Consider the following 27,490-nt stretch of genomic DNA (forward strand, 5'->3'; position numbering starts at 1 on the left):
CTGCTTGACTGGCACCAACAACCATGCCACCTTCCAGTACTTAAATCACCTTTCTTCCCCATTTTGATGCTCAGTTTGAACTTCAGCAGGTTGTCTTCACCATGGCTAGGTCCACACGTACACGGGTATTTTTGAAAACGGAGATTTTCCGTTTTCGTTTTAAAAAATAATCCTGTCCACACGTAAACGCAGAAATGAAGGAAAACGCTGCTATGAACATGCCAAAGCAGCAGGTGGCGCTATATTCCTAACCGTGTAGAAATGTTGGCCAATCAGAAGTCTAGAAGCCTCTGCGGGAAATAGTAAACAAAGATGGCGCATAGAAGCAGAACTGAATCCTATGTGTGGAGGGGCAGTAACTGTGTGTATATGTAAGCATTTAAACACTGCAGAGAGTAACAGTAATGGTATTTTGTGTAAGTCCGCCATTGTAGAAATTCATTTCACCGAAACAATAACCTGACGCACAGTGTGACGTCAAAAAAATGCGCACACCTTTGACGCTGGTTTTCTCCGTTTTTCTGGTCCACAGTAAACGCAAAAACGGAGTTTTCAAAAATATCCACCCTGGCAGGAGTTTTTAAAAATCTCCCTTTTCAGTCACCGAAAACGCCGTTTAGGTGTGGACGAAAAGTGCAAAATCTGCGTTTTCAAAAATACCCGGGTACGTGTGGACGTAGAGTTGCTGCCATGTTTTTGCTTTAGATGTTTGTATTAATGAGCAGTTGATTTAATATAGTGGCTGGTTAGTGTATATTTTTAATAATATAGAAAGGTGACAAAACAAAGCAAGCTTATAGTCCACCTCAATATTAAATAGTTATAATACTTTTGTATATTTTTTATGAAGTTTATTGTTTTATTGTAGACCCATAATAGTATTTTTTTTTCTCTTTTTTTAAAGTGAGAAATCTGCATACTTATACATCACTGGAGATATTGGATTTTCTTCTTTATTTGAGTTTTTTTTTTTTCACAGACTGCAGAGTCCAGCAGCATTGCTTCTATTTACTCAGTTTTTCCTCCATCAGTGAAGATCAGCTACAGAAATATATAAAAATAAAACTCCCCCCAAAATAATTTCAATCTTTTAAGTCATGTTCAGATTCGTGAGCCACGGGACAGTGGGACACTGTAGGACACCAATCACCTGCTTTGTTTTATACTGTACATATATACACCCAGAGGGGAGAGAGATCAGTTGTCATAGTTGTTAGACATTCCACTCAGTAGTGTTTATTTTTAGCTCATGGCTATGATCCCCTTTTGATGTGGACCTGTGCAATTGTGGCCGAGGGAGAGATTGTGTTCCCGTCTTACTCTAGTTTCTACACCAAACTATACAGCACAGATAAAACAAGAAGGATCCCCTCAATGGGAAATTACAAATCAAGACCATCTCAGACATGTACAGGTAATGACTTTTTTCCCACATGTATACACATGATTGATAATGAGGTTTGCATTTGAAGGAGGGACGCCCAAGAGGATAAGTTACAGTTTACAGACACTGAAGCTGCAAAAGGCTATGTGTATACTCGGTAGATTGTTGAATATATGCATAGATAATTAGAAATGTAAGATAAAATATTACATTGTTATTAATGTTCCACCTTGATGATGGTGTTATAAAGATGAATGGAAGAAGAAAGTTGGCGAGTCATACTCTGTGATCATTGAGAAGTTGGAAGACGACTTCCAGCTGAAAGACAGCGAGCTGGTGGATCTTAAGCTCGCTTTCAGGTGACAAACTCTTTATATTTCTGTGAGCGATCCAATCTGTATGAGTCACTATAGGAACTACATTTAAGCTGACGTGCACTGTTCCTCTGTTGGAATTCCACCTAGTTTGAATAATTCTCTGTCAGTGGTTTTATATCGTTCACAAGCAGGTGATGTTGATTTTTCTATGGCTCAGCTCCGATGAAGCTTTTCAGAAGGTGAATGTGAGCTACCGAACAGAGAAGGGGCTGTCGCTGCTGCATCTCTGCTGCGTGTGTGGAGGTATGCATGACTACTAGAGCCTATTAATAACTCCTCAACAAAATGTGATGGTGGAGGGAAGGATTACTGTAGCCTGACGGACATTATTGTTTGTGGTGTAAGCAGCACAGAACTAAACAGAATTGAAATGAACGTACAGTGCTGTGAAAAAGTATTTGCCTCCTTCCTGATTTCTTATTTTTTTGCATACTTGTCACACAAGTTTCAGATTCAATTCAATTCAGTTGTATTTATATTGCACCAAAGAGTCGCCTCAAGTCACTTTATACTGTAAGGTAAAGACCCTGCTAAGAGAGAGATAATTCCAACATCAGATGACCCACTATGAGCACGTGGCTGCAGTGAGATGGGGAATCTCCTTTTTAACATGGAGAACCCTCCAACAGAACCAGGCTCAGGGAGGGGTCGATATCTGCCGTGACTGGTTGGGAGTGATCATCAAACAAAAATAAATATTAGACACAGATTACCTGAGTACATAAAAAGCACAATGACAATAACAAGATTCCATTTATAAAGTGGAAAAAGAAGCCACCAAAACCTGCCTGGCTCTACATGAAGAAGTAACTGCCCCTAAGTCTAGTAACTGTTTTTGTTATAACTGCCATTGAGTCTTTCACAACAGTGTGGAGGAATTTTAGCCCACTCGTCTTTCCAGAATTGATTTAATTGAGTCACACTGGAGAGTTTAAATGGTAAATGGACTGATTCTTATTCAGCGCTTTTCTACTCTCCCGGAGTACTCAAAGTGCTGTATACAACATGCCTCATTCACCCATTCATACAAGCACTTCTAAACACAAGTGCAAACGAAACTACATTCACACTCCGATGAATGCATCGGAGAGCAACTTGGGGTTAGTGTCTTGCCCAAAGATATTTGGCATGCAGACTGGGGAAGCCAAGAATCGAACGAATTTGTATTCACTTGAGTTAACTGTGTCTAATATTAAATTTAAGTTTAATGATCTGAAATATATATGCAGAGAACTAAGAAATGAAGATGGGGTTAAATACTTTATCACATCACTGTACATAAAGGTTAAATATAGACGATAATAATGCAACTAAAGGCTAGAACTGTGGTTTCTCTAGTTTTTCATTCCAGTCCACCCTGTTATTTCATTTGCAGTAAATATAATGTTTTGTTGAAAGGAGATATTTCACTGGTGCATAATGTGACATATTTGTGTCCAGGGAACAAGGCCCATATGCGCACCCTGATACTCAAAGGCCTGCGTCCTTCAAGACTGACCAGGAATGGATTCACTGCTCTCCACCTGGCTGCTTACAAGGTGCAGAGAAGCAAAGGGCAGTAACGTAAATTTCAAGGTGGAACCGTGTCCATGTCTTGCTTTTGTTATGCTATATGTTATCTGGTTGATAGCGTTCTAAATTTTTACCACATGGTGGAGTGCAAGTGCACACAAAGGTACCATGGACATAGCTTCATGTTTTTAGTTATTAATTGTGATAATACTGCAGATTAAAAATGACATATGCTTATATTGAACCCTGCAGGATCTGTGGAAATGCAGTATTACTGTTTTATTTGCATGCTGCAGGATAATGCTGAGCTAGTGACTGCGCTTCTCCATGGTGGGTCAGATGTGCAGCAGTTGGGATACGGTGCTCTCACAGCCCTTCATGTTGCCACACTGGCCGGGCATCATGAGGTGAGAGAAAATCATCAGCCGTTATGGACCGTGTTGATTTCGTTCCTTGACCTGTGGCTATTTCCACCTCCAGGCTGCAGACATACTTCTACAGCACGGAGCCTATGTTAACGTTCAGGATGCTGTCTTTTTTACCCCACTGCACATTGCTTCCTACAATGGCCACGAGCAGGTAAACTCCTCATGTTAAACTTCATGTGGGGACAGCATCTTTGTAAACACCTGTATTTGTACTCTGGGCTTCTTCTGGTCCTCTCCTGTTTTGTAGGTGATGAAGCTGCTGCTGAAGTTTGGGGCAGATGTGAATGCAAGTGGTGAGGTGGGTGATCGCCCTCTGCATCTGGCTGCTGCCAAGGGCTTTCTTGGTATTGTCAAACTGCTGCTGAGTGAGGGAAGCAAAACTAACGGTAGGACCCAAGACCTTGAGAGAGCTCTGATCAAAATTGACATGGGTTGATGGTCTGTAAGAGAAACTTGATGGTTGATATATTGATACAAAAGCATTTACAAAGCTCGCACACAAGAATTTCACTCACATGTGCTGTACCAATGTACCTGCACATGTGATGTGACAATAAAAGTGATTTGATTTGATTTGATTTAAGCTTTTTCCTTCTTCAGAAGCCACAGAGAAGCTACTTGAATTCTAAATTTGAATTTCCTCTAACATTTGTATTCTCCCCACCAGTAAATGCCCAAGACAATGAAGATCACGTCCCCCTCCACTTCTGTGCTCGTTTTGGTCACCATGAAGTTGTCCGCTTTCTTCTGCAGGGCAGCTTTGATGTACAGCCTCACTCTGTGAACATCTACGGGGATACGCCGTTACACTTGTAAATCATCTGCAGTGTTAGAGGTCTTCTCTGAGTTTTTGGTACATGACATGAATTGCAATGAATGCTATGTTTCATCAGGGCCTGCTACAACGGCAAATTCACAGCCGTGAAGGAGTTAATACAGTACTCTGGTACAGACAGTCTTTCAAAGGAGAACATATTCAGTGAAACAGCACTTCACAGGTATATTTAGCTTAATTTATAGTGTGCAAAAACACATTTCACAGCTAACGTATTGCTCTGAGGTGATGTTAAATTCATATCTCATGTCACAGTGCATGCACCTACGGGAAAGATCTGGAGATGGTCAAATTCTTGTTGAGCCAGAGTGCCATGAGCATCAACTATCAGGGCAGAGATGGACACACAGGTGAGACCTCGTTTACTAATTGATTTATTAATTTCTTTACAGTGCACTGAGTTTCATTATTATCTGTGTGTCCTGTGGTGTTGTTTAGCTCTGCACAGTGCCTGTTTCCATGGCCATATCCGCCTGGTACAATTCTTGCTGGACAGTGGTGCAGACATGAACCTTGTCGCCTGCGACCCCAGCAGGTCCAGTGGAGAGAAAGACGAACAGACATGCCTCATGTGGGCTTATGAAAAAGGTCTGCTTAGACTATTATGAGCTCGGCAAGCTTGGAAAGCTGAAATAAATGTTGCTGCTCACTTACTATTTTTTCCAGGTCACGATGCCATAGTCACCTTATTAAAACACTACAAACGTCCAGATGACTCTCCTTGCAATGAGTACTCTCAGCCAGGAGGGGGTTAGTCACCACTTGAAATATATTATCTGGATTAAAATCCCCACATAATCTCCTGTTAATGTGTCTGAACATGCATCTCTTCCAGATGGCTCCTACGTCTCTGTTCCGTCTCCTCTAGGAAAGATCAAAAGCATGACTAAAGGTACTGAGGTGGAGTGAAGCACAGCTGATTTCCAACATCGCTGACAGCTCACGAGGCAGTGCACGCCACGTCTGCTGCCAAACGAAGGGGTTTAGCTGCTGATAATAACACTTGGTGTCTTTTGCTGTGAAATTGGGGGTGGTGTAAACTACAGATGCGTCTCCAGCATAATAAATTGATATGAATTTGATAAAACACAGCTTGAAACTGTGTAAATATCAACGTTTGAAATTGGAAAGCTACATTTCAGGGAATGATATAAAGGTGTCAAATGTTTTACTCATGCCAAAATTAATTGATTTAAATGTATTTTAATTGCTATACATGCTATATGTGCCATCTATCCTGTGACCATTATAAGAATGTTATTTGATTTAAACCTTTGCAATGGTCTTAAAATAACACATCAAAATAAAGTGTGTCTATTGCAGGTTCAACAGGAAAATGTGCAGGCATTTAACATAAGCAACATTGTGCCTTGTAGGGTTAATGATTATTTAAATTTTCTTTTCAGAGAAAGCAGAAGTTCTTGTGCTCAGGGCCAGTCTTCCATCTCACTTCCACCTACAGCTGTCTGAGCTGGAGTTTAATGAAATTATTGGATCGGGTGAGTCTATTTCCTGTTGTTTTCTCCCCCCCATCTAATGTGCTTACAGATCTGATATTATTATGTGTGTCCCACACAGGCTCCTTCGGAAGAGTCTACAAAGGCAAATGTAGAAATAAAATTGTCGCCATAAAGCGGTATTTATTCACACAGCTGACGATATGCTTTTGGATTCATCTATTAGAAGGTGGAAAGATCTAATTGACCCTTGAATCTTTAATGTTTTCTGTAGTTATCGAGCGAACACGTACTGTTCAAAGTCAGATGTAGATATGTTCTGCAGAGAGGTTTCCATCCTCTGTTGCCTCAATCATCCCTGTATCATCCAGTTTGTGGGAGCATGTCTGGACGACCCCAGTCAGTTTGCCATCGTTACCCAGTATGTGTCTGGAGGCTCATTGTTCTCCCTGCTGCATGAGCAGAAGAGGTGAGGAAGTTTTTGTGAGTTATTTTGGGAATTATCATGTCTTAGCAATTTACCTGAAACCTTAACCATACACTACTACTTAACTCTAACCTGGATAGCATAAGTTAAGAATCCCAATATGGGCCTTTACTTTTTGTCTCTAGACTTTGAACATTCTGACTGAGTAAATCGATTTGTGCCAGAACAACATAAATATATAAAGTATGCACACACAAACCCAAACAGTTCAGTTAGAGCTCTCCCCTTCTTCATGCACCATTACCGAGTCATCTTTGCCATTACATACAAACTCAGCATTATAGATGTTACATACGTTCTACTATCTATTTCTAGTAATCTACTTCCAAATTAAAAAAGGAATCCTAAATAACTTAGTAGAACTCTGGTGCAGTGAAGTAAGTAATAATCGTCCTTATAAACAGGTTGTAAAAAGAGGTCAGACTACTTTAGGTAGTTACTTTGAGGGGTGTGCACGGCGCAGTTGACTATTTCGGGTCCCATTATCATCCTCGGAAGTGTCCCCTCACCAGTCTCTTCCCCTCAGCCTGAATCATCATTGATCCAGATGAAGTGTTCTGCTAACTGTGTGGTCAGGTGATGTCTTTATAGGCTGTCCTATTGATCTGTGTAAAGAGCTGTGTGTGATTGGCAGGGGTCATTGATCTAGTACTAAGTGGTTGCTGCTTTAATGATGTGTCAATGGACAGGCTTATCGACCTGCAGTCCAAGCTCATCATTGCCATTGATGTGGCCAAGGGCATGGAGTACCTGCACAACCTCACACAGCCTATTATCCACAGGGACCTCAACAGGTAGGTGCCACAGTGGAAACGTATGTGCTGGAATGGAATTGGAGAATAACTGTTGTCACTGCAAATAATACATGTCTTCCTTCCAGTCACAATATTCTGCTATATGAGGATGGACACGCAGTGGTGGCTGATTTCGGAGGTGAGGCCATAGATGATGTTTTCTTTATTCTTTTCTATTTGTCCAACTAAAATGTTACAAATGTTATTAGCAACAAATAAAATAACTTCCAGTAACGTGATAAATGTAAATGCTATAAGAACTTTTCCAATCATAAGCTGATTTAAAAGGTCTACCTTCCCGACTTGGTTTTCAGTCGCAAAAAACACGAGGAGAGCTGGTTGTAAAATTAGCATTGACCCATCAGCAGGACCGGTAGCTACTCCTTTGTGCAAGAAGGAACTGCCAGAGCTCCGCAAACATGACCTCCACTAGGCTGCTCTTGCATATTTCTGAAGCGAATAGGCGCCATTGGTGGACCGGCCAGTTGGGTTATTTTCTGGAAAATACCAGTGGAGCTACACGGTGATGGGGTTCAGCACAGATCCCACTAAAGGAAGTTGTTTCATGCTAATGGAGTCGATGTCCAACAGTTTGATTAGAAACATGCGTATGAGGAAACTGGTTGAGGCTGTTTTCTGGGCTCTGGGAGTGCTCCTCCTGTTTCTCTTTTCACAAAGCAGATACTGGTCCTCCTGCTGGGTTAATGGGCTCCCAGTGTTGCTTCCATACTCTTGAAACCGTGTTGGAAGACTCAGCAAACCTTCTTAAAAAAATGTATTAGATAAAAGTTGTCTTGCGAGACTGCATTAGGGATTTTAAAAAACTCATCTAAAAAGCTAGCAGAGGCTTGATGGCTAATTTCTCGCTTTAATTTTGCAGCAGTGGTTAAAATTAGTAAGTTTAGCCTTGAAAAAAAATGAAGGGCTAGCACTCATTTAACTCAAAATCAAAATAAAAAAAAAAGTCCTACAAACAATAAAAGATTTGGTTCCAGGCTGGTCAATGCTGACACTTTCTACTGTTCCTACGAACAGATCAGATCCATCCACTGAACCGAGGTTTGATGGCCCAGAGCTCCAGTCGAGCATATACATTTTTAACCAGTCCATCAGAAAAGTTTATTAACAATAAAATCTGCTCTTGATCTGTTCAGCACACTTAGCCTGACTTGGTCTGTAATGACGAGTAGCTCAATACTTATCTAATTCTAGGTTCACTTACCCAGGAACACTTGTGCACTTGTGCTGCTGTTACTTTTCATTTTTCAGCCTGTAAATTGCGTGATGTTATAAATGTCGTTGCCTCTCTCTGCAGAATCCAGATTTCTACAGTCTGTTGAAGAGGACAACATGACCAAGCAGCCAGGGGTCAGTGCTGTTTGCTCTTTCACGTTTACTTGATGACAGGTGCAAATTCTCATGGAATGAGTTTTCTCCCCTCTTTAGCCAAATAACTCTGACACCATCTGCAGCATCCATGAAAGACTGAGTGACTTTCAAAATTTAAAGATAAAAAGTATAAGCTGTTGTTTTGTTGGACTTCAAGTGAGTGCTTTCTCTGGCAACTGCCATCAATTATCTGCCAGCTAAAAAAGAAAAGTGCCTTCATGCAGAATTTGTATGAATGTGCTGACTCAATCCTGCACAGTGCTTGGCCTGCAGTTTGGTGTTAAGTGTGTTTCATCTCTGGGGAGCTGCCTGTTATGATGATCTACTTGCCCTTGCTGGGACACAGCGTTTATGGTTTTAATTGGGCTTCATTTTGTTTGCATACGTGTGTGCTGCCATTAAAGTAGACCAAATTTTAAAAATACACGTCCGTCCTCACCTCTTGAGCTTTCAACAACCTTTATCTCCACATGTGTTTTGGCAGAACCTGCGCTGGATGGCTCCTGAGGTGTTCACCCAGTGCACTCGCTACTCAGTGAAGGCGGACATGTTCAGCTACGCCCTCTGTCTGTGGGAGCTGCTGACAGGAGAAATTCCCTTTGCTCACCTGAAGCCTGGTCATTTTTCATCAAATGAGTTCAAACAGAAGTTAAATCAGTGACATCTCGTATTGCAAAATTAGTGCCCGATCCATACATTAGCCAAAAGACTGTCCACGTGGTATTTTAGAGTTTTCAGACTTTTCAAGAAAACATTCAGTAAATGCAAAGACATGAGCTAGCTCATCACCTCAGTGCAGAAATGTCTGATAATTAGCAGTAAACAAAGCATGCATACATTCTACTTGCACTACAAACAAATACTAACCACCACAAAAGTAAAATAGATCACAAAAGCAGTTCAGATAACACTTTTTACAGCTGAATTTAAGATATTTGTTTTGTCCTTAGCTGCTGCAGCAGCAGACATGGCCTATCATCACATCCGGCCTCCTATTGGTTACTCCATTCCCAAACCCATCTCTGCACTTCTGATGAGGGGCTGGAACTCCTGCCCAGAGGTAAACGGCCTGATTGTGCTGAGAAGTAATTACTCGGATAATAATAATAATAATAATGGATTGCATTTATATAGCGCTTTTCGGGACCCCTCAAAGCGCTTTACAATGCCACTATTCATTCACTCTCACATTCACACACTGGTGGAGGCAGCTACGGTTGTAGCCACAGCTGCCCTGGGGCAGACTGACAGAAGCGAGGCTGCCATATCGCGCCATCGGCCCCTCTGGCCATCACCAGTAGGCGGTAGGTGAAGTGTCTTGCCCAAGGACACAACGACCGAGACTGTCCGAGCGGGGCTCGAACCGGCGACCTTCCGATTACAAGGCGAACACCCAACTCTTCAGCCACGATCGCCCCGCAACTTGTTCTTAAATTACAGCTCGTCAGGATATACTCAACTATTAAGAGCTTTATTGTATTAAAATCTAAAATACTATGATGTCATCCATATTATATCAGCCATTACTATATAAACATAATAAGGCTGTGAGAGTCACAGGATGCTGAGTCAGCTGCTCCTTCAGTGCACAAGCAGCAGTAATGAATGAGAGAAGCTGATCCCCAGATGACAGATTATTGCATCGCTGTTCACATCTAGGAGTACTCAGGACACTGATGATCCTCCCTCTGTGCTGTGGTGTTTATAACTAGCTGGGATTCCTCTTCTTTTCTTCCCCTTAATGTTATCACACGGCTGATCATGCGGGCACATTTTCCTCTCAGTGGTACATCGACTTCCTGTTTGCTAACTAGTTATCTGTTTACTTTTGTGATCTGCTTGTCCCACTTCAACGTCATGAAAGCATTTATTTAACAAGAGCAGGCTGCCACAGGATCTTACATGCAGGCTTCTCTCCTGGTGCCTCACCTGTGCAGTACACTGGTTCTCACGTGGTTTTCACACTGGGACATGCTGTACTGTAGATTTCCAGATGAACGGCCGTGACATCTGTGTAATTTAAACTTGTTGAAAGTGCAAACTGTTGCTTTTGAAACATACATATGTACATTTTTTTTAAATTTCCTAAAGTTAATAATAAATTGCTGTAAAACCTTTTGAAAACATAATGTAGGGAAAAGGTTTTTAAAAACGTGTATTCCATTTTTATATATCTTTAAGTGTTTCCTAAATGTTATCCTACATTTGTTTTGGTCTTGGCTTCAGTCATTGACATGCAGACAGACGCTCTCTCTGGATGTGATGTATAATTGAACAGCTTTGCAGGGTGGCAGTGTTTGTTCTCTTACAGCGAGGCGAGAGATCTGAGGGCTGCTTTTAAAAGCACAGGTCACCTTTGCCTCGTGTGTGGGTGGACTAAAATAAGCAGAATATACACGCCAGTTTTGGAGAGAATACACCTGTGCATCTTTTTGGGGATAGGCCTGATGCATGTCTGAGTGTTTATAAAAATGCTAAAATAAATATAGTTTCTTTTTTCTTTTGAAATTTTAGGACAGGCCTGAATTCTCTGAAGTGGTTTCCAGCCTGGAGGAATGCCTGTGCAATGTTGAGGTACATAATCTGCCACATATAATTAAATGCCTTCTGCTGTGCATGACATGCATGTTGTAATAATTACATTTTCTCTATTATGTATCACAGCTGATGTCTCCAGCTTCCAGTAACAGTAGCGGCTCCCTCTCTCCCTCCTCCTCGTCTGACTGTCTGCTCGGGCGAGGAGGACCCGGCCGGAGCCACGTGGCTGCCCTGCGCTCTCGTTTTGAACTCGAGTATGCTCTCAACACTCGCGCCTATGCTTTCTGGACCCAGAGGTAAGACAACTCGAGTGTCTCCTTAAACAGGTGGGAATAATTTACTGCACAGTAACCACACTCGCACTCATTTGGTCCTCTGCTGCTGGCCAAAGCCCACTGGGGTTAATATCTTAATTCTCTAACATTTCTTTCTGGCTAAGATGGACGCGTTTTCTTTAGTTTGCTAGCTTTCTAAGTTTCTGATTGCTCCTTTGAGAGCACATCCCTGCCAAGGCCATAAAGAAAGCGGATCTCGAGCCAAACCAATATTTAGAAAAGGCCAGTTTTGAGATGAAAATATACAACAATGTATATGTGAGTATATACAATAAAAACATGTCTGGGCTTATTCGACAAGAACATGTGATGTAAAAGCAAATCCTGTAAACACTTTCAACAACTGTCATGCTGATAACAAGCAGGCAAATTGAGCAACTCCATTCAGTGGGGAGTAGAGTTGCTCGGATACCAACCAGGAAGCAAAGGAAAGCAAATGTAATAAAACAGTCCTGTCATTCTGACTGTGAAGGAAGGCCTCTGTTAGACACTTGTCTTTGAGCTTGTTTGTGTGTGTGCATGAGAAGAGTGAGAGCCTGGTAACAGTCACTATGGAGTACTGAAATTAGACAAGGCCCTCTTTGTAAATATTGTCCTACAAAAAAAAAAAACTCCTCTGCAACTTTCAGCCACATTTAGTGTCATGTTTCACAGATCGTAAATATATTGTAAAAAACTTCAGAAATCGGAGCAATGAAGTCAAATTCCTTAACCTAAATAACCTTTTCCTATTATTATGTCTCCTTATTATGAGCTGGGGTTGCACATTTATACCTGTCATGAATTTTGTATACAGCACACCTGCAGAGAAAGTGAAAGTAGGCAGCTATTGAGTCTGACATTACATATTGAGTTTCTTTGCTTGGAGCTGCCTTCGTCTCATCTGTCTTTCTCCCTGTAAATGCAGCAGTATATATTCCAAAGTATTGTTTTCCAGTAGATTAATGAACAAATGCTGAGGATGTTCTTTTTAATTTCAGTGAGCAGCGCAGAGCATCTGGGGGGCTTTCACTGGAGGAACTAAGAAGGAGCATGCAGTTCTCTCCCATCGATCGAAATGGTTTGTGTGCATAACACAGAGTCAGTAACACTGTATGATTACACAAATTACTTTTTAAGTAGATCTCTTGCATTTCAAAACTTTTGTGTTAGTGCTTGTCATCATTCTGAACTTGAATGTGGCCCAATTTTTAACCCGTTTTTAAAGCGGCTGGTTTGGTATACAGTCACTGGCCACTGCATTAGGTGCACCTGCTGATGCAATGCAAACCTCTAATCAACCAAGCAAATACATTTAGGCATGTACACATGTTAAAGCGGACCTGCTAAAATTCAAACCGACCATTAGATTGATGAAGAAAGGTGACTGAAGTGATTTTGAATGTGGCATGGTTTGTTGGTGCCAGACTGCCTAATTATTTTCAAAGCTGCCGATTTACTGGGATTTTCTCACACAACCATCTCAAGGGTTTATAGAGAATGACCTGGAAAAAACAGAAAATACCCAGTGAGAGGCAGTTATATGGGTAAAATGCTGTGTTGGTGCCAGGCGTCAGAGGAGAATGGCGTGACAGGAAGGCAACAGGAACACAGATAACCGCTTATCGATCGTTGCTCAAGAGTTGGCAGTTCGTCTTGTAATCGGAAGGTTGCCAGTTCGAGCCCCGACTCCGACAGTCTCGGTTGTTGTGTCCTTGGGCAAGACACTTCACCCCAGTGTCCGGCAGCCTCGCCTCTGTCAGCTGTGGCTACAATGTAGCTGCCATCACCAGTGTGTGAATGTGTGGATGACTGAATGTAGTGTATACAGGCCATTTACCATTGCAGCAAAGAGCCTATAACAACAGAGAGAGTCACATTGTTGGTAGACAAGTATGAAACTGTTTCCTTGAGTCAGCTTGTTGAATCTATGGCCTGAAGACTTAAGACAGTTTTGATGGCAAAAAAGAAGAATTCTAGCAAGGTGTATCTAATGAATTGGCCCATCAGCCCTTGAACTGTTATTTGTCCTTCTTAACCACCACATTAAAAAAAAATCCTTGTTGTTCTCATCCTCAGGGTATGTGTCTGATCCCATGAGCACCATGAGATTCTGTTCCTCCCTCAGCAGCAGCGGCAGCTTTGAGGAAAGTAACTGAACCCTCCCCGAGCTCCAGACTCTGTTATTATCATCTTATTAATACAGATAGTTGTGTATTTTGTGACATTTTTGATGTAATAAATAAATCTGTAGAAACTGCATATGATGATAATTGAGGTTACCTGTTATTTGGTTATAACATAAGGTCTATGCATGATCTGTTTGTGAACTGAAACTTAGTTACACTGTTTTTTAAAAACGCACATGTAGAACAAAGTTTTCTCTTTATTCTTGTTCTTGATGATAAATTTAAATGTAAAGACATTTTTTTGTCAAAAAAAAAATACAGAAAACTTTGTATTTTATTTTTGTCTGATTGTTTTTATTTTTAGCTGGAAAATCACAGAAACTTTCGGTTACTGACAGATATCAAATGAAACGATTAAGCCTCACAAACCCAAGCTAGCCGTAAAAAAAGACAAAAGGGAAATGCAAATACATGTTAAACATATCAGTGGAAGTAGAGGTAGAGTTAGCAGCATTACAAACAACAACTGTGCTTACATTTGACATTTCCTAGTCACCACCAAACTAATTATCATCAGCCTAATGATGAAGATTGAGCTTTGCGTTCTTGTTGTTCTACTGTATATTCTCCTAGCTACTGCGATCCCGTAATTATGTGAGTGTGCTGACTGACTGATGATGCCATTAACAGTGTTCGATTACAGATCTCTGCTAAAGCTGCACCACTTGTACCCAGTCAATGGAAATGTAAAGAGTACCTGGGGCAAGCTAAAGACGTGGGAGTCCAACATCTATGAATTATTCAACCACGTGTGAGTGTGAGTGCGCGAGTATCTGTTTTCAGGTGATAGCTGATAGCATCTGTACACGATACCTCATATCAACCAAGAGCTCTTTGTTACCAACAAAAGGAAGAGATGATCTATTGTAAACATTTCATGCAGCAGTCAAAACTCATTATGTGGATTCTTGATGGTGAAAGATGATGACGGTTTACGAGGCTGCTGTAATTTAAAAGCAGAAAGCACGAGACAGCGGAGGGCTTTTGTGAAAAACTGACGCGCATGTCACATTTTGTCTGAAGCCACATGATTGTCTGTGCATCGAGAATCTGCAGACTTTTCATTTGTACAACTTGACTTCATAGGCGTCTTTGTAAAATTAAAAACTAAAAAAGGAGTAAAGCTTCACTTTCCCTCATTGTCACTCTGACCGGAGCGGCTCTAATGCCCGCTCTCAGCACTCGCAGCAGTCAGTAAAGGATATGAACTGTGAGCAAACAACGTGTCATCCACTGAAAAGGCGCTCAGCCGGTCTTTACTGAGCGTGTGTTTGATGTCTTCGATCAGCTGCAGGTCTTTTCTGTCTCTGCTGACGCTCCTGTCTGACGCTTTGCCTTCGATCTCCTCGTTGCGCGAGTCCTCCGGGCTTCCATCGTCAGACTTCGATGTTGTAAAATCAGTTGTTTCTGTAACTTCTCGACTTTGCTCGTCTGCTTTTCCCCACGTTTCATTGACATCTTCGGTTCCAAGTGGGCTCGTGGACTGATTACCTTCTTCAGTCTGCGGCTCTGTTACATTGAAGTTGTTATCGATAGTTTTCTCATCAGGTTGGCTCTTAGAAACACTCGCAGGTTTTTCAGTGGCTGAATGAAGACTACCTGAAGTGCTTTCCACTTCAGTTTTGGAAAAAGCGTTTTCCTCATTAATTCCTTTCTCTGCACTTTCTTGACCGTTACACTCTTGAAGAGATCCCATGCTTCCTTTGTGCTCTTCTGACCTCATCTTCTGCAAGGCTGCAGACTCCTCCTCACTTTGTTCAGTTTGAGGTTTTAGTATTAAGTCTTTCACTTCAGCCTTCTCCTCCACTTGCAGTTCATCTTCAGCGTCCCTGTAGGCTTTCACCTCATCTTCAGACACCCTCACCATCTTGAGTGGACTGTCTGATCCTGGCAGCTCAGTAGATTTTGTCTCTTCTTTATTTGAGCTGGACGCTGGAGTGTCAGTTATCTCCTCCCTCATATCCTCCAGTGGTTCAACAAATGTCTCGAAAAACTTTGATGACTGGTGCTTGTTGACCCAGTTACTGACTAGATCTGTGCTGTCTTCTGCTGCCAAGGCCTCTGGACTTTCTCTACCAGCTGCGACAGTCTCTTCTGTATAATCAGCCTCATTGTTTTGAGGTTTGAGCAGCACACTTGCTCCTTCCTCCGAGGCCTTACTCGCATCTTCTGCGTCTACTCCATTTTCTCCGTCGGCAGCAGAGAGATCACCACCAACTGCATTTTCGTCAGTCTGTGGGCATATGTCAGACTTTGTATCTTTGCTTTCTTCATCTAATTTGGAAGCCAGAACATCTAAGTCAACAGCAACCGGTGATTGTTCCTGATTCCCTGAAGAAACAGCTGCGACCTCATCCACGTTTTCCTCAGCGCTGCTCTCCTTTTTTACCAAGTCTGGCTCTTTGTTTTCGTTATCACAGTCAGATTTGTTGCCATTTTGATCTTGTTCTGCTTCCTCGCCGTCTTTTCTGTCACCTAATTTAGGCTCCGCTTTCATTTCTGTACCTGCTGTCTCAGGCTGCGAGTTGCTTGGAGTTGAGTCATCATTTTTTTCCACGCTGTCACCCTCAGCATCACGTTCTACCTCATCAGCCCCGGGAGCCTGATCAACCTCGTCAGCATCGTGTTTTTTAGCACCTTCTTCAGACTCCACTGCGACTTCTTTAATGTCTGCGCTCTCGTCGTCAGCAGGCCCGTCTGCTTTGCTTTCTTCATCACCCTCTTCTTTGGCTTTCAAGTCATTTTTGTCTTTTAATTGAGACTCTCCGTCGTCTTCATGATTATTGCTCTCGGCTTCAGTAGAGATCTCCCCGTTTTCAGCATTAATTTCTTCTTTTTCACTCGTGTTGCTGGTTTTTCCAGCATCTTGCTCAACACTCTCAGCCTCTGGCGTCTCATCAGCTGATTTAGTCCCATCTGCTGCTTCATTTGCACCAACGTCTGCACTTTTCTCAGCTTCTTCTGTGGTCTCAGATATTTCTTCTCCTTCTTCTACAGGTGCTTCACTTATGTCCTTTTCCTTGTCATCCTCTTCATCATGTTTCTCTTTGTCTTCACTTTTCTCAGCTTTGTTTAGATTTTCTGATTTTTCTGCCTCATCATCATTTTCTTGAACAGCTGGTTTACTCTCATTGTCATTGTCACCCTCACTTTTATCACCTACTTCAGATTCTTCCAGTTTGTTCTCAACACACTCACTGTTCTCATCATTTTCTGTCTTTTCTTCAACTTTCTCGTCATCGGCGACTTTATCCTCCTCGCTCAAAGATTTCACAGCTTCTTCTTCGTCTTCCTTTGTTTTAAAGCCATTTTCAGCACTTTCTGCTGTGTTTTCCTGCTTGTCTGTCCCTTCATCTTCCTTACTTTCCTCATTACCCTCTTCCTCATTTTTAACCTTTTCATCATCATCATCTCTTTTCCCAGTATTTTCATCTTCTCCTTTATCAGAGGTTACATGAGTTTGTTTCTCCTCCTCTTCTTTTCCACCCTCCTCAGTTTTCTCTTTGTCTTCCTTTTCACCTGTTTCCTCAGATGCTCCAGTCCTCCTCTCCTCTCGCAGCTCGCACTGTTCGTGACTCTCATCCTCTAATACTTGTTCTTCTTTAATGTCATCTTTACTGCTTTCTTCTATTGCATTTTCCTCACCTCTATCTCCTATTTTTTCAACTGTGGTTTCTCCACTCCCACTTGGCGAGCTGCTCGAGTTCTCTGCATTGACTTCGGTTTCTGACCCTGCAGCTCTGTCCTCGCTGTCTGCCTGCTCCTCCTTTTCTGCGTCACTTACAGGTGCCTCTTCATAGCTGAGGGCCTCTTGCTCCTTTGAGGACTCTGCTTTTATCTCTATTGTTTCTCTGGCTGTCACTGCCTCTGCCTCTGCATTATCAGGCGCTGCTGTCTCATCAGTCTTTTTATCCGGCTCTGATGACTCATCCTCCTCACTGCTTTTTGCCCCTTGCCCGGTCTCGTCATGCTGAACGTCAGTCTCCTCAGCGGTTTTCTCCTTTCCTTCCTCTTCCTCTTCAGCCTCAGTATCAGCAGTTTCAGCTGGGGTTTCTTCAAGATGCTCAGTTGTCTTGTCATCTTGTGTCACATTTTCTTCTTTCGAAGGATGCAAAGCTTCACCCGTTTCCTCTGATTTATCCTCCTCTTCTGCAGCCTTGTCATCTTGCTCAACCTTCTCATCTTCAGTACTGTTGCTGTTCTCCTGAGGCTCCTGCTCATCATCTCCACTCTGTTCTTTGGTTTCGGGTAAATCTTCCTGTGTCTGTGCCACCACCACGTCACCAGCATCGCTTTCTTCACATTCTGCCTCTTCTGCAATGGTCTGCTGTTGTTCTGTAGGCGTGACAAGCTTGACTGGAGCTGCATCTGCAAAATACAAAATGGACTTTCAAAATAAAGAACAGTCTTTGTGCAGTTTATGAATTAATTCTAATAAAGATCTGATACCTTTGTTGTCCTGTTGAGGGCCTTTATGTGTGGACTCCTCCTCCTCCTCAGTGCTGGTGTCACTCAGCTCAGGCTCGGAGCTGCACTGGGACTCCTTCAGTATGGCTTCTGACAGTTTTTCTTGCACAGATTTGGCTTGAAAAATAAGGACCAGGACACTTGTGATCATCCTTCTCTGGGACATGTTAAAGCTTCAAAATTAATTTGTCTTTGATAACAACAACAATAAACACCAGTGCAGATTTATTTATCTCCTTTTTTAACCTCTGGGTGGTCTTGGGTCGATTTGTGCCATTTTTCATTGTTCGTATACACGCCATTTGCACTGTGTTGAATGGAATATAGCGAAAGTCTGCAAAAAAAAGTTTGGTCACATTTACTGTTAAAATTTCAGTATGACTTCCGGAAATTAGCTTCAGTGGCTAAGCTACAGACAAACTTACACTATTGGTCTTAGTGGTCGATTTGTGCCCCATTGAAACCCATTATAAACGCTATTTTTCACTGCAGATTAATTACGGTTAAAGGGATCGTGATCGTTCCACCTTCAGTCTTTGTGGGGAGCTTGCCAGCAGCTGGCCGCCTGGAGGGCTTTTTATGCTCCTGCAAAAAAAAAATAAAAGTGGATCGAAATACATGTTGGTGCTAACCCTAACCCTAACCCTTAAAACAACGAAACTATAATTAAAACTTTGTATGAATATTTCAGGGAGAAGTAGTTTTAAAAGACTGGCTAATTTAAAGTGGAAAAAATATTAATATATAATCTTTTTATAGCACTTTTTATGGCGTGGTCGATTTGTGGCTCTAAGACCAATAGTGTATGCATTTTTCTAGGACCTCCCAGAGGTTAAGCAAACATCGTTTGTTCAAGTGCATCATAGCAATGGCACTGGACAAAAACCCACTCCTGCTTCAAAGAGGGTCAAGGAGCAAATAAGAAGTGTCCAGAATTTTAACCTCCTAAGACCTGAACTCTTTCACGACATGTATTTTTAATTTCTCTTTGCTTTTTGGGCTGATTGGGACCTGATGAATGTAAAAACAAAAAATTACCTGATTTTTATTTTTTTTTACCTGATTTTGAGATCCACATATGAGGACATTCATTTAAATTTCGACAGAACAGTAACAGTATAATGTCCCTGTAAGTGGATATCAGGCCCTTGTAGAGCAAAATTTAGTATTTTGGTCCAGACAACCCAAAATGTGACGTCCACATATGTGGTCACAGGAGGTTAAATGACTGAGGAATTTAATGTATTTGAGTGACAGATAAATATCTCTTTAATCCTTCCAGGTGAAAACACAAAAACAGTGCGAAGTCAGTGATTCTCGTCCATTTCTGCTTGTTCTGCTGTAGAACGTGGAAAAGTAACTTACTGCGCCCTGAAAACATTCGAGGTAAAAAGAAGGAAGGGAAAAACAAAGCAAATCTGCTTTTCTTTGTCATGCAAAAGCAGATTTCTTATGATAAATGAATGACTATGCAGCAGCTCGTCACAGACGCATATTTTGAGCTGCTCTACAGTATGCAAATACTGGGATTTTTTCTTCACGGCTGCTTACTTCTTCTTCGCTGATTGCAGTTTCACCCCTGGTGTTGCTTGCCTTCGTTTACTTAACTATATATTTACACATTATTTTTAGAAACCCAAACCAAGACAAAAGTATATAAAAAATGTGGAAAAAAGTAAAAAAATAAAATGTGGATCAGATAGAAAACGAATCATTGCGATGGCACACATGTATTTTTCCACTATTAAAATTTTTATTTTAATCATTACACGTTGATGATATTGTAGCAGTATGACATTAAGCTATTCTGCTCTGATTGTATTACAGCGCCGTATTTAAAACATGTGACTAACTAGGTGGTCTTGAATGTTGTGTTTTTGTATATTCTTTGTTTTTTACTCACCTCTCTCGTGTTCCTCCTCCTGGTTGCCCTCCTCTACAGGCTTCTCAGCATCTTTGTCATCACTCTGTCTAGTCTCACTTCCTGAGGGGACGCTGGTGTCAGATATTTCTATCTCCGTGCTGTCCCCAGCACTGTCCATGTGCGAGTCTTTGGCCGCAGAAGACTCAGCTTCCGTGGCAACATCTTCTTCTGGATTTGGTTCATCTTTTTCCTCGGGCTGAGCGATGGTTTCCTCCTGACTGTCCTCTTTCTGTTGCTTTGCCTTATTGTCCTCGTTGATGTCTCTTGTGGCTTCAGCATCACTCTCGTCGTGCTCGCTGCCCGAGGAGCTGGAGCCTGAATGAGATCTCATGTCTGCGAGAAAGTTACACATGAACACCAATAAGTACTCTACAAGAAGGAAAATGCACATTTAAACATTTCAAAAGATGGTTTTGTTCTGTAATTAAAATACTTTGTGTCTTAAAAAAAAAAGATTTTAAATAGTTAAACATTGTACAGGGATTTAAGCTTTATGTGTACAACTAAGGTGATTCACCCACCATCCCTGTCATCATTGTCAGTCTCAGAGGCATCCCTCTCTTTAACCTGCCTGTCTGTTGCACTGGTTGGAGATGGGGATTTCTCTTCTTTTGCCTCCTCTGCAGCTCCCTCATCATCTGCTTCAAAGTCTTCTTCATAATCTGAAGCAGAGAATTATAGATACAGACTTCGGTATGCGCGGCACACAAATCTTTAGTTTGTGCTCAGATGCACGAGTTTTTGTACCACCTCTGCCTTTTTCCTCATCGAGCGCTCTTTCTTCTTTGACCGGAGTCTCCATGTTCTGCGGCTCACTGGTTTCACCCTCCAAGTGGGAGCCAGCATCCTCCCCAGTCCTCTCCGTCTCCATCTCACCTTCATCTTTTGGGCTGTTAACTGATTCCTCTCTTCTTGTATCCTCCTTGATCCTCTTTGGTGGAGGAGTGGGCTTTTTGTCCAGTCCCATTGCTATGATGCATCTGAACAATGAGCAAGAAGTCTGTTTAAAAAGTAATTTTGTTCCTGTTTAAATAAATAAATCAATAAACCACCCAGAGAACGAGTGGGGTGCATTCAAACCACCACACTGAACACAGTAATCTGCCTATGTTGTAGTTCATTTATATTCTAATTTCACTTTAAAATCATCAGTATGCAGGGATAATCTTGTTGAACAAACTGTGTATCACAAAGTTTCTTTCCACAGAGCTTATTTTGTGGATTTATCCAAAATCCCACCGGCTTTTTTTCCAGGATAACCAAGGCGGGCTAACTTCTAAGTTGGCCTCCAAAAAAAGGTCATCTATGGGACACTCTAGCCAGTGTGGACTGCTTAAATATAGAGCTACAACTAGCAGACCATTAGTTTAATGTGCAATAACATTTGAAAATGGGGAAAACAGTTTATATGGTCGAAAAATGCCAATTAATTTTGCTGCCAGCCCGTTTAAAGCTCAAACACGGTCCTGTTAGACTAAATACACACTACATGGTTTGGTTTCCAGAAGACTGTAATGTTTGTTGTACTTACTTTTGAACAAAACCAGGCTCTCTGCTTTCTCTACACGCAGTTTATATGCTAAACTAAAGTGGCTGACAGAAGCTTATCATTTATTCATGAGTAAAAATGTTAAACTTTTCCTTTCACATGTCTCCTTTTTGTTGTTCACTTTGTTTTATATTCAACCTTTTGACCTGATGAATGTAAAAACAAAGAATTACCAGATTTTTTTTTTACCTATTTTTTGTTTCTGAGAAAAATGAGAGCCACATATGAGGATATTCGTTTAAAATTTAAATAGAACAGTAGCAGTACAATGTCCTCGTAAGTGGATATCAGGCCTTTGAAGAGCAAAATTGAGTATTTTGGTCTAAATAACCCAAAATGTGATGTCCACGTATGTGGACGCCAGGTCCTAGGAGGTTAAAGCTTCTGTAGAGATCTCACTTGTAGCATGGAGAGGCCCCCTCGACGCCGGTGAAGCCAAAGTGCCCGTGTTTGCCGCCGAGTCGTGAGCCTTTCCTGTGTTTGAACTCGCAGCAGGAGCTCAGCCGCTCCACCTGCAGCCCATTCAGGAAGAAGGTCAAGCTGAACGGGAAGCCTCTGTGTCGACGTGAAATAAACTGGAAAGTTTCTGAAGCAGAAATGATGAGGCACAAAAAGCCATTCTGAATGGTTTGGGGTATCTGTCAGTATATATTTACATATACAAATCCAAAAAACACAACCCGGTTTCACACACTGACCCCCTTCATGAAGCTTTCCCTTGTACACACACAGGTTCTCTCCTCCACAGTGCTGCTGAAACACTTTGACGTCGTCCCTCATGTCGGTCAGGTCGCTGGAAAGACGCACCGTTTTGCCAAAGTACACCATGTTGACACACACTCTGCTTTGGTGAACAGAGCTCCTCAGCAGTGGGGCGTCCTGGGTGGAAAAAGTGACACGTTTTTGGTGTGTTATTTACTGATTAAAGATATTTTACATTTATATTTGAACTTCCTGATCCAAACTCTGATGTTAGCGATGCACAGAGGTGGATGAGATTTGTTTCTATATCATAAATATAATCAAGGACGCATTAATACTATTCATTTGTCAACTTTGTCATGAACTGTCTCAGAAAATGCGTGCCATGCACAGGAAATGCTATTTGTTGTTCCCGATTTATCCAAAGGAAGTGCAGTGTAATGTTTGTTGTGGATACTTTTGTTGCCAGGGAAATAACAAGGACAGATAAAGACCTAACTCACGTCAGCTCCACTGGAGGCGGTGGTCGGGCGCAGTCTGCGGCCTCTGACAGTACTGCTGGCAGTGCCCTTTAACCCTCTCTCTTTCCTCTTCGTAGCTGGAGGCACCGGAGTGACAAAGTTGTTGATAACTGGGAGGCAATAGGGCGAGATGCCATGGGAGGCCTCCACTGCAGTCAAACGTCTCCGAGGCTCTTTGTCCATCTGGTAGGAAGGTTAATGAAGTCTTTACTCTGGTTCTGCTGATACTGATGCTCTGTGATTGTGGCTTCTCTCCATGCAGTGAACTATAGGTGTGATTCTATCAATTATTTTTCATGCTGAGGCCTACATCTATATCTCTACACTTCTAATAGATAGTTTCCAAAAATACAGTTTGAAAAAAAAGAAATTGCAACTTCATATCGCTTGAAAATCTAATTTGTCTACAGAGAAAACGCTGTGACTCATATACAGGTGAGTATCTTGAGTCTCACACTCACAGTGCAGTTGAATGGCAGGTGGTTGTCATGAGAGGATTGGAGCAGTCTGTAAGGGGAGCTGTGTCTGACCGAAGCCGTGGTGCTGTTACTGTGGATCGGTTTCAAGCGCACGGGCCTCTGCATCTTCCCCGGGGCCGTGTTGGGTCGAGATGAGCTCGGCTAAAAATCGCGTTACAGACATTCAGTTTGCATTCTGCTAATTATGCAGTTCTGCTAATCTGCACTGCTCCTGAACCGTCACTATGGTGCGCTTTTACAGTGATGCCATACTGTGTTTCCTTTAACACAAAGCGACCTGCTCATTATGTTGGTGTTTTGTGAAATGAAGCGTATTTGCTATTCAAACTTTTCTTTCCTCGGGCTTGTCATTCGTTGCTGAATGTAAAAAGCAGTTCTTTTCTAATCTAATCTTTATCTTTTAATTATATTTTATTCTTGGTAGTATAATCACATTGTTTAAATAGTTTTTAAAAAATTTTTTATTGTTAGCGATCTTTAACGTCTCCCACTACTTTTAAAAACTGCAAACTTCTTAATAAATTCACAAGAAATCATGATGACAATAAACGTATTCAAAATGCATATTAGCTATTAGCAACAAATCCCCATCGATGTATATCAGGCAAGGCTCAGCGTGCTTTAGTATGTGATTTCTGTTGAGTTAAGGTGGGGTCAAAGACAGGATTACTTTCCAAGATGGCGGCGCGTGAACAACGCGAGGCTCAGTGTCTCTCTTTATCTACTTTTAACCGGATTATTCGTCCAGAATTGCTGTGCGTTGCTGACCTACAGCAGACAAGAGCTTCTGGACATCTGGACTCACAACTCCAACAGTTTTATCGCCGATCTCCGACTCATCCCAGAGATCTCCAGAACACCGGAGGCTGCCCACTCTCCCCGGCTGGGCGGAAGTGCACGCAGACGGCGCCGAGATCGTAAACAAAGGCGAGGTAGGCGCGGAGGGCTACGGGCTAAGCTAAAGCTAAAGCTAACACCACACCGGCTGCCTTTACCCAGTATTTTTCTCACCAATGTCCGTTCTCTGGCAAACAAAATGGATGAGATACGGCTCTCCATCACTAACAACAGACGGATTATGGACTCAAATGTCATGTTTTTCACCGAAACATGGCTGAACAACAGCTGCCCGGACAATGCTATCGAGTTAGCAGGACGCCACACACACCGAGCCGACAGGCTAGCAGATGACTCCGGCAAGACCAGAGGTGGAGGTTTGTGCATTTATATTAACAATGCTTGGTGCATGAACTCCACTACTACTGAGAGTCACTGCTCACCTAATGCGGAGTTTTTAATGGTCAAATGCAGACCTTATTAACTCCCCAGAGAATTCACTTCGATCATACTCACTGCCGTGTATATACCCCCCGACGCTAATGCTAGGTTGGCCATGAAAGAACTTTCTGCAGTCATTAACAAACACCAGAATAAACACCCCGAGGCTGCTTTTATTGTTGCTGGCGACTTCAACCACACCAACTTAAAGACAGTCCTCCCCAGATTCCACCAACATGTCTCCTGCCACACCAGAGGAGACAAGACTTTAGACCATGTGTATTCCAACCTGGCTGGAGCCTACAAAGCCACACCCCTCCCCCACATTGGACAATCGGACCATCTCTCCCTGTTCCTCACACCTCGGTATTCACCACTCATCCAACATGTGAAACCTGCTGTGAGGACAATTAAAGTGTGGCCAGAGGGGACAGACGCAGTGCTCCAGGACAGATTTAAAAACACAGACTGGAATATGTTCACCCACACAGACCTGGACCAGTACGCCTCATCTGTACTGGATTGCATCTCCAAAACCACAGACAGTGTCACCACCCAGAAACGGATCACCATGTACCCCAACCAGAAGCCTTGGATGAACCGGGATGTTCGTCTCCTCCTGAAGGCCCGCAACACTGCCTTTAGGTCAGGAGATGCACACGCCTACAGTACAGCCAGGGCTAATCTAAAGAAGGGCATCAAAAAAGCCAAACACCATTACAAAAAGAAGGTAGAAGAACACTTCTCCAACTCCAACCCCCGACGCATGTGGCAAGGACTCCAGACCATTACAGACTACAGGACCACCAAACCCTCCCCCGCATCCTCTGATGTCTCCTTCCTCAACGAGCTCAACAACTTTTATGCTCGTTTTGAGCGAGGGAACCCCACAACCACAACCAAAGCAGACATGACGCCAGACCACCAACCTATGACTCTCTCCCCCACCGATGTAGGAGCGGTGCTGAGCAGGATCAATGTCCACAAGGCTGCAGGCCCTGATGGCATCCCCGGGCGTGTTCTCAGAGCGTGTTCTGGGGAGCTTGCAGGAGTGCTCACAGACATATTCAATCTGTCCTTGGCCCACGCTGTGGTACCGGCCTGCTTCAAATCCACCTCCATCGTCCCGATACCCAAAAACTCCAACCCATCTTGCCTCAATGATTACCGCCCAGTAGCACTCACCCCCATCATCACTAAGTGCTTAGAGCGACTGGTCCTAGCACACTTCAAATCCTGTCTCCCCCCCACCCTGGACCCCCACCAATTCGCATACCGCCGGAACAGGAGCACAGAGGATGCAGTCTCCATCGCAATGCACTCTGTCCTCTCACACCTGGACAACAACAACACCTACGCCAGAATGCTGTTTATAGACTTCAGTTCAGCATTCAATACAATCCACCCCTCACAACTCATCAGGAAACTGACAGACCTGGGTATCACTTCCCTCATCTGCAAATGGTTACTGGACTTCCTGACCAACCGCCCCCAACATGTCCGGCTGGATAACCGCTGCTCATCTACCATCACAATGAACACCGGTGTACCACAAGGCTGTGTGATGAGCCCTTTCCTCTACTCCCTCTTCACCCACGACTGCAGACCTGCTGGTGGTTCCAACACCATCATTAAGTTTGCAGATGACACCACGGTGATTGGCCTCATCAGTGACAACGATGAGGCCGCCTACAGGGAGGAGGTGGATCGTCTGGCTGAGTGGTGCGACAGAAACAACCTGCTGCTTAACACCGAGAAGACCAAGGAGCTCATCGTGGACTACAGGAGGAATGCTGACCCACATCCACCCATCCACATTAAGGGGACGGCTGTGGAGCGTGTGAGCAGCTTCAAGTTCCTGGGAGTCCACATCTCCGAGGATCTCACCTGGACGACCAACTGCTCCAAGCTGGTCAAGAAGGCTCACCAGCGCCTCTTCTTCTTGAGGACTCTGAGGAAGAACCACCTGTCCTCAGACATCCTGGTGAACTTCTATCGCTGCACCATCGAGAGCATCCTGACCAACTGTATAACAGTCTGGTACGGGAACTGCTCTGCCTCGGACCGGAAGGCGTTGCAGAGGGTCGTGAAAACTGCCCAGCGCATCGCCGGAGCACCACTTCCTGCCATAAAAGACATCTACAGGAAGCGGTGTCTGAAAAGGGCTGGGAAAATCATCAAAGACCCCAGTCACCCATCACATGGACTCTTCACCCTCCTGCCCTCTGGGAGGCGCTACAGGAGCCTCCGGACTAAGACCACCAGGTACCGGAACAGCTTCTTCCCCACAGCTGTCAGACTCCTGAACTCTGCCTCCTGACATCTGACCCACGTTAAACTCATGGACTGAACATACACACACCCACAATGGACAACTGTACCCTCAAACACAATAATAACATGGACTGAACCACCACTCACAACCACTAGCACTTTATATAGCCTCTGTAGAAATTATCCACACCCTCACTTATCTTAACTGCACTACTGTATAGCTCTGTGTAAATAATCATTCTGTACATTCGATAATCTTTAATCCTACAACTGTTTACAACTTGCATAGTTCCCATTTCTGTATAGCTGTATATCTCAGATTCTGTAAAGTTATTTATTTCATATTCTGTATAGTTTTTCATATTTATATCCTGTTCATATCCTGTACATAGCTTGTACTCACTACAGCCTGTACATACTTATAGTTATAGAATATTCACAACATACTTCATACCGTGTACATTATAACATACCATAATAGACCCATTTCTGTAATATACTCACATATCTATATTATTGCTAATATATATTGTAATATATCTATATCACTAAAGCACTTCTGGATGGATGCAAACTGCATTTCGTTGCCCTG

The 27,490-nt window shown here is 42.7% G+C and overlaps 2 protein-coding genes across 3 annotated transcripts in view; one reads left to right on the plus strand and one right to left on the minus strand.

The window, feature by feature from the left end:
* On the plus strand, positions 1 to 13,981 carry tnni3k (TNNI3 interacting kinase). Of its 2 annotated transcripts, XM_080297225.1 has the most exons (26): positions 3 to 664; positions 1,347 to 1,414; positions 1,635 to 1,743; positions 1,919 to 2,004; positions 3,202 to 3,299; positions 3,570 to 3,680; positions 3,754 to 3,852; positions 3,949 to 4,087; positions 4,369 to 4,513; positions 4,595 to 4,699; positions 4,792 to 4,886; positions 4,975 to 5,124; positions 5,203 to 5,286; positions 5,372 to 5,428; positions 5,943 to 6,035; positions 6,115 to 6,172; positions 6,268 to 6,462; positions 7,170 to 7,274; positions 7,361 to 7,413; positions 8,590 to 8,642; positions 9,148 to 9,280; positions 9,614 to 9,723; positions 11,178 to 11,237; positions 11,328 to 11,497; positions 12,517 to 12,596; positions 13,595 to 13,981. In XM_080297225.1, the coding sequence occupies exons 2-26, from the start codon at positions 1,375 to 1,377 to the stop codon at positions 13,672 to 13,674; spliced, it is 2,508 nt and encodes an 835-aa protein (XP_080153351.1). In that variant the 5' UTR covers positions 3 to 664; positions 1,347 to 1,374; the 3' UTR covers positions 13,675 to 13,981. The 2 variants fall into 2 exon arrangements, with proteins under 2 accessions (XP_026014695.2, XP_080153351.1); XM_026158910.2 differs by having other exon boundaries at positions 1 to 1,414.
* Positions 13,977 to 27,490, minus strand: part of erich3 (glutamate-rich 3) — a 17,795-nt gene continuing 4,281 nt past the window's right edge. Inside the window, exons 6-14 of the mRNA XM_026159918.2 lie at positions 23,329 to 23,487; positions 22,850 to 23,050; positions 22,343 to 22,523; positions 22,044 to 22,230; positions 20,846 to 21,075; positions 20,617 to 20,757; positions 20,075 to 20,428; positions 18,154 to 18,288; positions 13,977 to 18,072 (exon numbers count right to left, since the gene is read on the minus strand). Coding sequence (XP_026015703.2) covers positions 14,867 to 18,072; positions 18,154 to 18,288; positions 20,075 to 20,428; positions 20,617 to 20,757; positions 20,846 to 21,075; positions 22,044 to 22,230; positions 22,343 to 22,523; positions 22,850 to 23,050; positions 23,329 to 23,487 — 4,794 coding nt within the window. The 3' untranslated portion in view covers positions 13,977 to 14,866. The remainder of the gene's footprint in view (positions 18,073 to 18,153; positions 18,289 to 20,074; positions 20,429 to 20,616; positions 20,758 to 20,845; positions 21,076 to 22,043; positions 22,231 to 22,342; positions 22,524 to 22,849; positions 23,051 to 23,328; positions 23,488 to 27,490) is intronic.

This window comes from Astatotilapia calliptera, chromosome 23 (genome assembly GCF_964374335.1).
Source record: "Astatotilapia calliptera chromosome 23, fAstCal68.1, whole genome shotgun sequence".
Classification (NCBI taxonomy): Eukaryota; Metazoa; Chordata; class Actinopteri; order Cichliformes; family Cichlidae; genus Astatotilapia; species Astatotilapia calliptera.